This window comes from Cuculus canorus, chromosome 3 (assembly GCF_017976375.1).
Source record: "Cuculus canorus isolate bCucCan1 chromosome 3, bCucCan1.pri, whole genome shotgun sequence".
In the NCBI taxonomy this organism is placed as follows: domain Eukaryota; kingdom Metazoa; phylum Chordata; class Aves; order Cuculiformes; family Cuculidae; genus Cuculus; species Cuculus canorus.
The window spans coordinates 3,271,736-3,285,000 of record NC_071403.1 but is presented as its reverse complement, the minus strand read 5'-3'; the positions used below and the strand labels follow the sequence as shown (position 1 = coordinate 3,285,000).

At 40.4% G+C, this 13,265-nt stretch overlaps 1 protein-coding gene across 19 annotated transcripts in view; it reads right to left on the bottom strand.

The window, feature by feature from the left end:
- The window catches only part of MYT1L (myelin transcription factor 1 like), a 345,697-nt gene that overhangs the window by 2,713 nt on the left and 329,719 nt on the right, over positions 1 to 13,265 (bottom strand). For 12 of the 19 annotated variants that reach the window (XM_054063077.1, XM_054063078.1, XM_054063079.1 and 9 more), the window contains 4 exons: positions 6,270 to 6,361; positions 4,398 to 4,507; positions 395 to 538; positions 1 to 70 (listed from right to left, as the gene is read on the bottom strand). The exon at positions 1 to 70 is cut by the window's left edge and continues 2,713 nt beyond it. In XM_054063077.1, the coding sequence (XP_053919052.1) occupies positions 1 to 70; positions 395 to 538; positions 4,398 to 4,507; positions 6,270 to 6,361 (416 nt within the window). Of the gene's footprint in view, positions 539 to 4,397; positions 4,508 to 6,269; positions 6,362 to 13,265 lie in introns of all 19 variants that reach the window. The other 7 variants (XM_054063096.1, XM_054063083.1, XM_054063087.1 and 4 more) reach the window with 2 other exon arrangements.

Here is a 13,265-nt window from a genome sequence, read left to right as displayed (position 1 = left end):
GATCTTGATTTGTATACATGTCCGTCAAAGTGGTCACGTAAGCATCAAAATTTTGTTCATTGATTGGTTCCTACGAGATATTAAATAGTAGTTCATATACAACTTTTATTTTCTTAATCGTATATTCATTTAAGCATAACATATAATCAAGGCATATCGCCACCATTCTTTATAATATTTAAAATGCCTATTTAGTTCTTACTTAATTTTACAGGATACACTGGAACAGGCCCTCCATGTCTTTGTTAGCAGTTAAATGTATCTTTATGGTTTCAGTGTTGTTACCACAAATATCCGACTGGTTGATGAAACATAAACATAAAAAAAAGACATCTATTGTATGAAGTGAACTGAAGATCGCCAAATTCCTTAACTTGTGCTCTCAATCACTTACCATATGTGGCAGCTGGATATTAGCTAGACTATGAATTAAAGACTGGCTTAAATTGGCCAATTCATGAAGAAGAGACTCATTTTGCTGTTCAATTACTTTGTTCTCCTCTTCTATCGTCTTCAGGTTGCTCTCCATTGTGGTAATCTAAAATGGACAAATTTGTGTACAATGTAATATAAGGCAAGCTGTTAGAAAGCATGCGCTCTTTGAAGGGAGAGATAACAGAAATACCAGGGAAAGGAGAAAAAGGTTTATTCATTCACGCTTTAAAAGGTTTTGCTTGAGTCTGCAATTCTTATCATTGTTCAGCGTTTCTTATTCCTATTGCACGTTGTATGACTTTAACAGCTTGACTTTTTAATATTGATAATAATGAATGAACTTGGATTTGATTCCACTTCTGTACAGCTTTTCTTCTTGAGTTGAAAGGCGTTAAGAAGGACCTTAATTCTGCAAGTTCACCTATGTGGTTAAACACTTCTGCTTGGAGCCTACCATATGGACGTTCAGCATTTCTTATATTTCCTGCTACGTATATATATATACAATTAGTTAAGAATGCACAGCTCCTTGCTGCCAGTGTTTTGCTCTTTGTAGGTATAATTTGATTCTATGCAAATCCTCATGCCTGCTTTTGAAAGCTGAACAATTGCCCATTATTGTGATGTATGTATGAGTTCGGGAAGTTTTCTGATACATACAATGCCTTGCAAAACTGAAGGAATTGAAGATAATTTGCTCATAGCCAGGAAAGGAGGTCTATGGAGCAGGACACCAGCTGAAGATGACTGAGAGTGTGCCCTGTCTGTGTTCACAAGTGACCAGACCTAAATTAGCTCTAACCTTGTGCGGTGCCCTGCTTGAGCTAAAAAGCACTGCTGAGTGACAACTCACCCAAGCTTGTGCAGAGCAGTGTGCTGATAAAGCTATAAGGAGAGCTTCAGGTTGAGGGAGGGGATTCTGCCCCTCTGTTCCTCTCTTGTGAGACCTCATCTGGAGTATTGTGTCCAGTTCTGGAATCCTCAACATAAGAAGGAGATGGAGCTATTGAAACGGGTCCAGAGGAGGCTACAAGGATGATCGGAGGGCTGGAGCACCTCCCATATGAAGATAGGCTGAGAAAATTGGAGTTGTTCAGCCTGGAGAAGAGAAGGCTCCAAGAAGAACTTATAGCGACCTTCCAGTACCTGAAGGGTCTACAAGAAAGCTGGGGAGGGGCTGTTTACAAGGGCATGAAGAGATAGGACAAGGGCCAATGGGTATAAACTGGAGAGGGGCAGATTTAGACTGGGCATAGGGAGGAATTTCTTCACCATGAGGGTGGTGAGGCCCTGGCCCAGGTTGCCCAGGGAAGCTGTGGCTGCCTCATCCCTGGAGGGGTTCCAGGCCAGGTTGGATGGGCCTTGGGCAGCCTGAGCCAGTGGGAGGTGTCCCTGCTCATGGCAGGGGGTTGGAACTGGATGGTCTTTAAGGTCTCTTCCAACCCAAACTATTCTATGACTCTATGATTCTATGATTCTGTGGTTTCAGATGAGCAGTGGCTTATGTCTAACTCGTCGAAAGCACATCCAGAGCTCACTCGTACCTGTCTATGCTTTCCTCTGTCCTTACTTTCCACACTGGATGACAACCGTTAACATCTGTTACAAAGTGTACAGTGTGCTTTTGTGTGCGTGTGTGCAGGTTAAAATATGCATTGACAAGAGGGTGAAAAAAGATGCCAAAGGAGTGGAAATAATGCTGAATAACACAAGGTTTTGAATTCTCAAAATGAGCTTCACTAATTTAGCACAGAGAGTGAACTGTGGGAAGAAAATAACTGACATAATTTAAATTCTGACAGGAAGGCTGGAGGTTTAGGCAGAAGGGGCAAAGGTTCTTAAGTGAATATTAACTTGACCATGGGTGAATAAATATTAGGAAATTGTTGGTATGATCAGGTTTTCAGATGTTCCAAGTTTTATTCTGTGCCTAGAGTTTCAGTCTGCTTATGGAAATATGCCCAGTAGTTGATAGAAATTACTTTGACAATTGATAAATCTACAAAAAATAATCTTCAGGTATCTCTTGCTTTGACTCCTGGTGTTTACACCCGGTTAATCCAAGCTGTCACTATTGCAGGGACTTGGTTTTGTCACAGTTAATTGACGTTGAGCTATTTCTACAATATTTACACTGGCCAATTACTTTGAAACTGGAAACACATCCTCATCTCTTGTTTTGGTGTCAGCTTGTTCATGCTGGAGAGCAATGCTGTATACAAATGCAAAATATCTTTCATAAGTTCTTGTTAGAGTCAGCCATGCTCCAATATTTACCCTAAAACCTGCTTTTTTTCGTGCTACAGACCAAAGTGAGGAGTCAAAGAAGGCCCAGCTCAGCACGGCATGTGACTGCTGCCTACGCTAACTTTAGTAGGAGCTGGCATTTTATAGATTTTCTAGCTAGCTGAGCACTGCTACTTAAATAGATCTTTTTTTCTTTCTTTCATTTGAGACGCAAACTATTGCAAATACAGTGGTGGCGGATCAGGTTATCTCACTATTTCATCTAGTATTCATCTTAAGAAAACTGGCATGCTTAATTATTGCAATCTCTTGCTTAAAGGATGAAATTTCCCCCTCCTCCCCCCATATTTTACCCTAAAACTAATGAATGCTTATTTGCATCTATTCTATAAAGAGGATAACCTGTTGCTTGTATGAGAGACAGAGTTATTTGCAGATTTTTATTCCCTCTGCTCACCTTTATGTGTTTCTGCCCCTCTCATATTTTTGGACCTGCATGTTAAATAGGGGCAGATTTACTCGGAGATCTTAGACTAAAAATGCTTTCTTCCAGGTCTTGTGGAAGAAGGCAACTGAGTAAAGGGAAGTCTTATGGATGCCCCAAATAAGAAAAATGCAGAAAGACTTTTCACTTTATTGAATACAAAAGATCCTACATGGAAGGGAAGTTCCTATGAGTAACTTTCCCTGGCACTTACAATCCTAGGGGATGCAAATCCACATCAAACAAGACTGTTGCTTCTTCTAGTGTTGACAGAACTTCCACTATTTTCTTGTTTTGTATCCCCTGCCTGGGAAGTCTTATGGAAATGTAGGTTGCACAATGATTTTCTAAAGGTTTAACAGCAAACTTTTTGTAACATTCAATGTAATTTTGCTGTTGCAATTAAAGGGGACTGTTGGTTCTGATCCTCTTAATAGATTGATAATGACTATGACGTAACTCTGCGTGATGGAAATGTAAATTGCTTATATTGGGAAGAGCATATGGATTCAAAACTGAGGCTTTGTGAAGTTTGATTCAGCTGGGATTTTCTGCTAGGCATCAGTAGCTAGTCGGGTAAGAAGTATTACACCAAACTGCCCAAAGATCATGGAATTTCTACTGTCGGCAGTAAAGAACGAGTTAGATAAGCGTCTGTCAGGGTTGGCTTAAGAAGAGCGTAGGAGAAGGAAAGGAATGGAAAGGAGAGGAAAGGAGAGGAAAGGAAAGGAAAGGAAAGGAAAGGAAAGGAAAGGAAAGGAAAGGAAAGGAAAGGAAAGGAAAGGAAAGGAAAGGAAAGGAAAGGAAAGGAAAGGAAAGGAAAGGAAAGGAAAGGAAAGGAAAGGAAAGGAAAGGAAAGGAAAGGAAAGGAAAGGAAAGGAAAGGAAAGGAAAGGAAAGGAAAGGAAAAGGAAAGGAAAAGGAAAGGAAAGGAGACTGGTAGACAAAATAAGCTTTTAAGGTGTGTTGTAGCTCTGTTTTCTAGAATCCTATTAATTTTTTTTAATAGCAGTATGTCCCATCCAAATGTTTTTCTAAATCTGCTGCACCGACGTGTGAAAAGCATCTTTTCAACTAGCTGGTAAAATTGCAGAATGGATATGGTATTCTGATTTTATAAATGGCAAATCAGAGACAGAAATCTTAATATATAAGAAACATAAAAGGGAACAACGTATTTCCTTTATTTCTTTTCATCAGGAAAAGAAGCTGAATTTAGGGCTTCATAAAACTGTTACCTGAGTTCTGAGTTTAATCATATCAGCTTCCATCTGGGAGTTGGATTCATTTAGTTCTTTGATTTCTTCATCTAACTGTTTAATTTCTTCATCATTTTCTATACCTGCGTGATATAAAAATAAAAGGAGTATTAAAATAATTAAGCTTTAAATCAGAGTTCAGTTAATCGATCATTTCCATATTTGAAAATAAACTTATTTCAAGCAAAGTATTAAAGTAAAAGAAAAGGAAGCATTCTTCAAACTTCTTTTGAAGTTCCACCACTGCATTTTCCACTACTTTTCTTTCAAAAAATGCAGTAATTTTCCAGCAAGAGTGCTGAAAATGCCTAAAGGATCAGTAAGACACACCTTCTTCTTTGTATGTGTTGATTTAACTTTGTTTTATAAGAAATGCACCTGCAGCAAGAAATTCTGTTCCAATGCCATATGTAACTTATTTGAAAGACTGTGTCCATATATAGATCTTCTGAAGGAAAATAAAATATCTGAACATTGTAATCTTTTCGTGTTAAAGCATTGTCAAAATAATTTGTAATTAATTCAGTTTTTTTTCCCAATGCAGTGAACTTTTGTTGATGTACTGAGATATATTGTGATTCTGCAGCTGCTTTTAATAATTTCATGGTTCAGAAGGGTGTTATTAAACAATGAAAGATGGAATAATTTTCAAAATGGAAATGATTTCTGAAGTTTTATGGCATGAACAGTTAAGAGAACAGAATTTTAAAGGTGCCTGCACTTTTAGAGATTAAACAAGGAATAAACTGTAAAGGTTTTATTTATTTATCCTTTTAATCACCATAACAAAGCATAAAATGGCCCTGGCAAGACACCAACTGAAATTCTCTCAAATAAAAATCTGACTTCCTAAACCTAGAGAAACTGGTGTTCCCACTCTCGTGCTCTTACTCTAGTATGAATCTTGCATACCTTTTTCCCACAGTGCCTAATTCTAATAGAATGATGCCACGTGTCCCCCTAAGTGCCCAAAATATCCATATACCATTCCTTAAGGCGTTCTTCCTGGGCACGACAGATAGAGATTTCAATACATTCAGCTTGCAGAGAAAATTACATCCAGATCTTCCACTCGCTATTGTACAAAGTCAGCCAATGTTGTGCTGGCAACATGGGCTGAAATGCCTCCTGGACTGTGTTGAAATGCTTTGCGTCTCTCAAACACAGTTGACACCAACAGTTAAGACACGGCTGTAGACTAAGGGACTACATAAAGTTTTCTGAGAAAACTCAGGGCTTGGGCACCTCTCAGACGAGCCTTTTGCACATTGCTTATTTGAATTGAAGCACCTACATTTTGCTTTTATTGCACTTCAACTCTCAGGGTGCTATCCTGACTTTCATCCAAGGTGGTTTCATCATCTTCCCTGTGACTCAAGGTTCCCAGGAAGGACTGCAGGTTATTGGAGATGAGATGGTACAAGGCCATCTACATCTGCCGGAGGCTGTGGAGCCACAGCTCTAAATTAATTCAAGAGAGCTCACGAGGACTTGACGCTTTGGAAATGAAAGCTTTTTCTCTTATGAATTCTGCAACAAGATAAGACCAACTATCCAACTTTGATGAGTAAGATGCGAACCAGATGTTGATGTGAACCAGAAGATGGTAAATTCTACTTTGAAATGTTTTAGTGTTTTAGATACGTGTAGACATAACTTAGACCAGTCTGACCATCCCGCTGCTGGCTCAGATTTCCCCAGCGTAAAACCCAGTTCTACTTCTACTGACAGTGAATTCACTCTGTACACAAAGATTTATACATGCAGGGAAGAAAGCCAAAAGAGTAATGCTAACTCTAGTTTACAAAGAAGAAATATTTAAAAAGGTAGTGATTAAAAATTTACCATTACTGGCCCGCTGCTTTATTGTTAGCATTTGTTCTCCAGACAGCTTTGCTTTCTTCATTGCTGAAGTAGCTCTGGGGCATCCTGATAAACTGTGAACAGTAAGGAGCCTGTTAATTTTATAGGTCATTGAAAATAAATCTGTAATCTAAACCTGTAATAAAAACTGTATCAGAGACAAAGTTTATCTTCACTGCCTGATACTGAAAGAGCGTGTGAGTCTGCAAAAATAAGGACTTACCAGCACTGATTTCATGGTTTTATTCTTTATTCCAAATTCTTTTTGTATAGACAGCGAATACAAAAATCAGATATGTTTTGTAAAACACTCAGCCTGGGAACAACAGTCAAGTTTTCTAAAGATGCAAAGCTCTTATTTAAAGGATTTACTTTAAAACCAGTTACTGTTTAAATGGTTCCCTTTGAATTTACATGACCCCACTCTGAACTTTTCAAATCTTATTTTCAAACATGGAACTGAATTCTCAGAGAAGGGAACGTGAGCTACCTCTCACATCCAAGCGACTGACTCTTATAAACTATGCTTTTTGTTTGTGAATATCACCTACCGTGCTGACTAAATTGCCCTTTTTTATATCGTTTCTTAAAAAGGCTGTAACCATGTGTTGCGTTTTTGTTGAAACCCAAGAGAAATCACTCCCATAAAAATGACCTTGCCTTGAAGAGGGATATATATCTCATATAATGTCTGTTACTCTTATGAAAGTAGACTCAGTTATCTTGTCTCCCGTGTTGCCAAAATATTAACCTTTAACTATATTGTACAAAACATTTTGATAGCAGATGCAGTCTTAGCAGGTTTTATTGTAAAAATAAAAATAATGATCAGACAATTCTCACTGTTTTATAAATAATTGTATACACCAAACTATCCCCTTTTCAAAATCCAGCTTTAATGTATTTGCGCTATCACACGTAAGACAAAAAAACATAATCAATCTCGTTTAATGATGGGAAACTAGTCTTATTCTGAGCAAGCTTTAGCAGTAGTGAGAAATTGGAAGCTTAGTAAACCATTGTCTCTTGCTTCAACATTTAAGTTTTCAAAGACGTTGAACCTCAGTATCATCATGTGCTTCTCACTGCACGCAGTCACATTTATATTTCCTCTTCACATCCAAAGGAAGAATTTTTTTTTACATCTTTAAATTGTGCAAGTTAAATTCAAAGCTAATGCTCAAATAAATGCCTGTAATGTGGAACAGTTTCTGAGAAATGTGGTATCTTTGATTAAAAGCATTTATTTAAGACTAAATTTCCTATTAAATAAAGTCTTCTAATTTAAGTAGGATGTTTAATTATTGGAAATGTTTCTCTGAAAAGCACAGGCTAATATTATCAAATGCAGCCATCCCAGAAAAAGGTCTAAAAAAATTTTTCTTTTTCTCAGCAAAGAATCAGGGGCCAATCATTGAATCATAGGATAGTTTGGATTAGAAGGGACTCCAAAGTCCATCTATTTCCAACTCCTGCCATGGGCAGGGACCCCTCCCACTGGATCAAGCTGCCCAAGGCCCATCCAACCTGGCCAGTGCCTCAGCCTCACCACCCTCATCGTGAAGAATTTCTTCCTAATGTCTAAATCTGCCCCTCTCCAGTTTACACCCATTGCCCCTCGTTCTATCCCCACAAGCCTTTGTGAACAGCCCCTCTCCAGCTTTCTTGTAGCTCCTTCAGGTACTGGAAAGTTGCTATAAGGTCTCCTCTGAGCCTTCTCTTCTCCAGGCTGAACAACCCCAACTCTCTCAGCCTGTCCTCCTGTGGGAGGTACTCCAGCCCTCCAATCATCTTTGTAGCCTTCTCTGGACCCATTCCAACAACTCCATCTCCTTCTGATGTTGAAGATTCCAGCACTGGACACAGGACTCCAGGTCAGTCTCACAAGAGTGGAGTAGAGGGGCAGAATCCCCTCCCTCCCTGCTGGCCACGCTGCTTTGGATGCAGCCCAGGACACAGTTGCCCTTCTGGGCTGCAAGCACACATTGCCGGCTCATGTCGAGCTTCTCATCAATCAGCACCACCAATATCAATATGCATCAATATGTATCAATATTTGATACAGATCTGTTATTGAGAAGGTATATAATAAACCAGGACTAGAAATATCAACAAATAGCTTAATCTAGTAGCTTCTCACTGCAGCCCTGGTGGTGGGATGCCAGATTATCGTTCCAGGCTCTGCTATGGACTCACTCATAGAGAACTGTCCTCTTGAAGTCTCAAAGGGAAACTTGAGAAAATTTAAGGAAGACAGCTTTAGCTGTTTCAGGAAAGAAAAAATCATTGGCACAGGGACAGGAATGAAAGTTAACTGTATATATGCAAAGTTTCTGCATAATTTAATTGACTTCATTTTTGTATTCTTTGAATTGATTTAATGAGTTTCCTCATAATTTTTCCTCACTCCTTTTCAGACATTACCATCACTGGGCGTTATAAGAACTCTGTTAGCTCACTCACAACTTGGTCTGCGGACTTTTCGCCTTTAAAAGTCTTGACTGATGACACCCTAGGGAATCCCTCGAAATTAAATTAATCTTCAAACAGCCCATAAGTATGGCATTCAAACTGTAACAAAGCAACAAGAAACCTGCAAGCTAGAACTGCGCACCTGGAAGTGCAGAAGAACAATGAAACAAAAATAAGTAAATCCACAGGTATTAGAAATCTACTGTGAAGTTCAGTGTTCCTACACCCAAATTTTGGTGCCAAAACACCATGATGTTCCCAGGCTATGGCATTTTGCAGGACTGCCTAAACCTGGAGATATCGTCTCAGTTTGTCTGAAAGTTTACCTCTCTATTAGCATATTCGGTGTGCTTCAAATCACACTCATACCCCGAGGCCCCCAGTACAACAGAAGTGTTCCAGGCCAGGTTGGATGGGCCTTGGGCAGCCTGATCCAGTGGGAGGTGTCCCTGCCCATGGCAGGGGGGTGGAACTGGATGATCCTTAAGGTCCCTTCCAACCCAAACCATTCTGATTCTATGACCTATATTTCCACTAGTAAGCTTTCCTACTCTGCAAAATAGGGTGACCACTTTCTAGCTGCCTAATAGCAACTGTCTCTGATCCATTCTGTCTCTGTTGGAAAGACAGCCATTGCAAGGATAGGCACTTACATATCACATACCTCTGCTGCAGTTCAGGCATACTGGCCCTAGATGTCCTCTGCCCAAACTGGAAACGGAAAGATCTGGGTTCTGTGCTCTATTCCTGCTGCAGGAACTGTTGGAGAGTTATGGAATCATAGAATAGTTTGGGTTGGAAGGGACCTTAAAGGTCACCTAATTCCAACCCCCCTGCCATGGGCAGGGACACCTCCCACTGGCTCAGGCTGCCCAAGGCCCATCCAACCTGGCCTGGAACCCCTCCAGGGATGGGGCAGCCACAGCTTCCCTGGGCAACCTGGGCCAGGGCCTCACCATGCCCATGGTGAAGAAATTCCTCCTAATGTCCAGTCTAAATCTGCCCCTCTCCAGTTTATACCCATTGCCCCTCATCCTATCCCCACAAGCCTTTGCAAACATGCCCTCTCCAGCTTTCTTGTAGCCCCTTTCAGGTACTGGAAGTTCACTATAAGGTCTCGGAGCCTTCTCTTCTCCAGGCTGAACAACCCCAACTCACTCAGCCTGTCCTAGGATGGGAGGTGCTCCATGGTTCTGCATGGATTATCTGCCTACTTCTGGATGCACCCAGAGGAGTCACACATCAGTGAGGGGAAAGGGAAAATGTTGCTCCTGTTGCTCCTGTTTTGGAGCCCACTAAGGAGGATGCATAAGGCTTCCACATCCTGTAGCCAGGTTAGTTTTGTTTTGACCCACAGGTGACCTAATAAAACATGCACGGACAAAGGAGGGCTTTGACCAAAAGGGCTTTTTTTCTGTGCAACTGCCTGCCTGAATCACAACCTTACTCTTTTTACTTTCCTAACACTTACACTTATGGCTTTAACATTTGCATCAGGTACCACTATGCTTACCTTTAGCTCATTATGTGTTTGTCCTTTGAAAAGGCAACGAGAGAACAGAAGGTCCTAACTTTCCTTGTGGCTTTGCACAATTTAAGAGAGCATTCAAAACTCCCAGTGGTACCAAACAAAACATCGGGGAAGATGCCAAAGCCAGACCGTGTCATCAACTTCCTCAGCAGGTCTTCGTCAGTTAATCTGTCTCTTCATTAATCGTATAGTATATTGTAAGCAGATTAACTTACCTTCCTGAGCCAGGCACTTACAATTTCTGAGGTAAATAGGAAATTAGTAACCTAAATTAGAGGATTGAATTCTACTGCTGTTTATTTAACTTCACTAAATTCTTCTGAAATGAATAAGACAAAGACAGCAATATGCATCCTCTTTGACCAGATCTGTTCTTAATAAAGTTACCTAAATACACTAAGTAATTTAAAAAGTAAATTAGAGTTTTTAGGATAAGCTTCTACTCTGCAAGGAATTCTGCATTTTCCCTTCTATCTTCTTGATCATGTTCACTTCTCCTGAAGGTAACTGCTCTTTCTGTAAGTGGAGAACAACCAAAAGACAGTAGGACATATGGGGAGGAATGGTGAAAAACAGGGCTAAGTCAGCATCGTGCTCGAATTGGGCAGTTGTACAAAGGTTGAACCACACGGAGGTGAAAGGTTAACCAAAAAAACTTGAATTGAGATCCCAGAGAGACTGGGATTGGCTTGAGATTTCTAGAAGACTAGGGGGTAGGTGGAGACAGGAGACGAAAAGGAGTAGGTATGACTTTATTTGTCTCAATTATCTCAAGATTTTATCTGTCTTCCCATGACCAGTAAACAAAAGAGCACAAGTTAATGCCATTTCAGTGCTTTAAGAGTCATATGCTTTAAACATCTTAAAAATAATAAAAAAAAAAAGACCAAGAGAAACATGCTAGCTAATAGTTTTGGTAAGGATAATGCTTATCCTCACATCAAGTTGAAAGCCTTTACAGTTGATGCCTGTCATAGGTTTTCTGCTACAACTGGAGTTAGTGTGTAATCCTGATTTAGTTTGATTTTATATTTTAACAAACCTTACACTGACTTCTACACAAACGCAAAGTACTGCAGCTTGTTCGTTCCAGTGGAGAACTGGTAAAATTAATGACAGTTATCTCACTTGCTTCTGCCATCGTTCTCATGCACATGAGAAATCATGCAAAAGAAAATATAGACACAGCTGAGTACTCTTTCCATAATAAAAAATGAATAACGCTTTCTAGGAACATTGCTGGGAGTACTGCTGTAATAAATACAGTATAAACTGACTGAGCCATCGCTTATCTCTGTCGGGATTGTGGATGCCACACAGCTTGAACTACAGCATTTTGGTGGGGCTGTGAGAAGCACCATTACCCGACTCCTGTCTCCCCCTGAGTTCCTGGTTCAGCTGTGAACTGCTGCAGCCCCAAAGCTGCCAGCTGATCATCGGCACCTTGTCTTGTTGAGATAAAACGCTTCTTGGCTCTGGCTGAATTTCTACTGTCAGGCTTAATCTCTAATTTGAGAAGGAAAAGTATGATCTGGCACATTATCCTTGAAAGCCAACCTCTGCAAAAGGTTACAAAATACTGTGAAAAAATGAATTAAACTGTTAGATTGATGTGATCTAGGGTCAGATCCTGCCAACCTCCTGCAAGGCATGTGCTAAAATTTGAGAATGTCTCAATTTTTGCTGGTTAGTTGGAGACACCTGACGTCGTAACACATCATTCACAGTTTGTTGGGCATCGGTGTTATAAGGAGAGGTGCGTGGCTGGGACCTATCCTGCAGCTCTGCTTTGCAAAGCATGGCACTATCCATGCAACAGACATTTCTACATACTGTACACGTGCAGGACTCGCAGGTAGAAGGGCTGACTGGGATTTACCCTGTGCAAGCCCAGCTTGCAATAATCAGGTTTGGTTTTACGGGAAGACTTAATAAATGGAGGCACGTAAAGGCAAAGCTAGTGGCTGTATAAACTCTACAGAATGAGGTCCATCCATACGTACACCTACATCTTACCTAACTGCCCTGAAGAGCAGTGGCTAACAGAAACCTCATCATCTAGAAGGTGTGCAGGAAGACTATGTGCACAAATTAGGATAAAGAGTGTATGGTGCTCTCATCTGTAGGGAGTTGAACACAATGTGAAGAATGAACTTATTTTTCTTGATTAGGACTGTGGTGTAATACGTGAAGGGGGCCTACAAGAAAACTAGAGAGGGACTTATTAGAAAGAAAGGTAGTGATAAGATGAGGGGAAATGGCTTTAAATTGCAAGGGGAAGATTTAGATTAGGCATTATGAAGAAATTCTTCACCATGAGGGTGGTGAGATCCTGGAAAAGGTTGCCCAGGGAAGCTGTGGCTGCCCCATCCCTGGAGGTGTTCAAGGCTAAGTTGGATGGGCTTTGAGCAGCCTGAGCCAGTGGGAAGTGTCTCTGCCCATGGCAGGGGGGTTGGGACTGAGTGGACTTTAAGTTCTCTTTCAACCCAAATCATTCCATGATTCTATGATTCTATGACATTACTTCAACCTACATCTTGCCATATATTCAGTGGATTTAGAAAATAAGGGAAAATCGGTCCCAAAATAAAAGGGAAATTAGTGGGAAAAAAAGTTTGAAAGGGGCTTCTAGCTTGCACGTTTATCCAGAAATTTAGTTTCAAAACAAAGAAATATGAGCTAAAACTCTGAACTGCTACAAGAATGTAATTGCTTGATCTTCAGGGATGCAAACAAGAGAGGCCATCAGAGTGGAGGATCATTAATCAAGTGGAACAATTGTCTGGGTGAATGATTTTAGTTATATGGGTTCCAGCTGTGCTCTGTTAAATACATTTTTTTGCCTCAGCAGACAGATGCGGGCTCCTTCCTCTTGAAGCTAAAGGAATTGTACTTGCCTTGTCAAGTGAAGAAAACGTTTTCCAAAGAAAGAAGAAGGGATGTGGGAAAAGAGGAGGCACAGGTCAAAAAAAAAT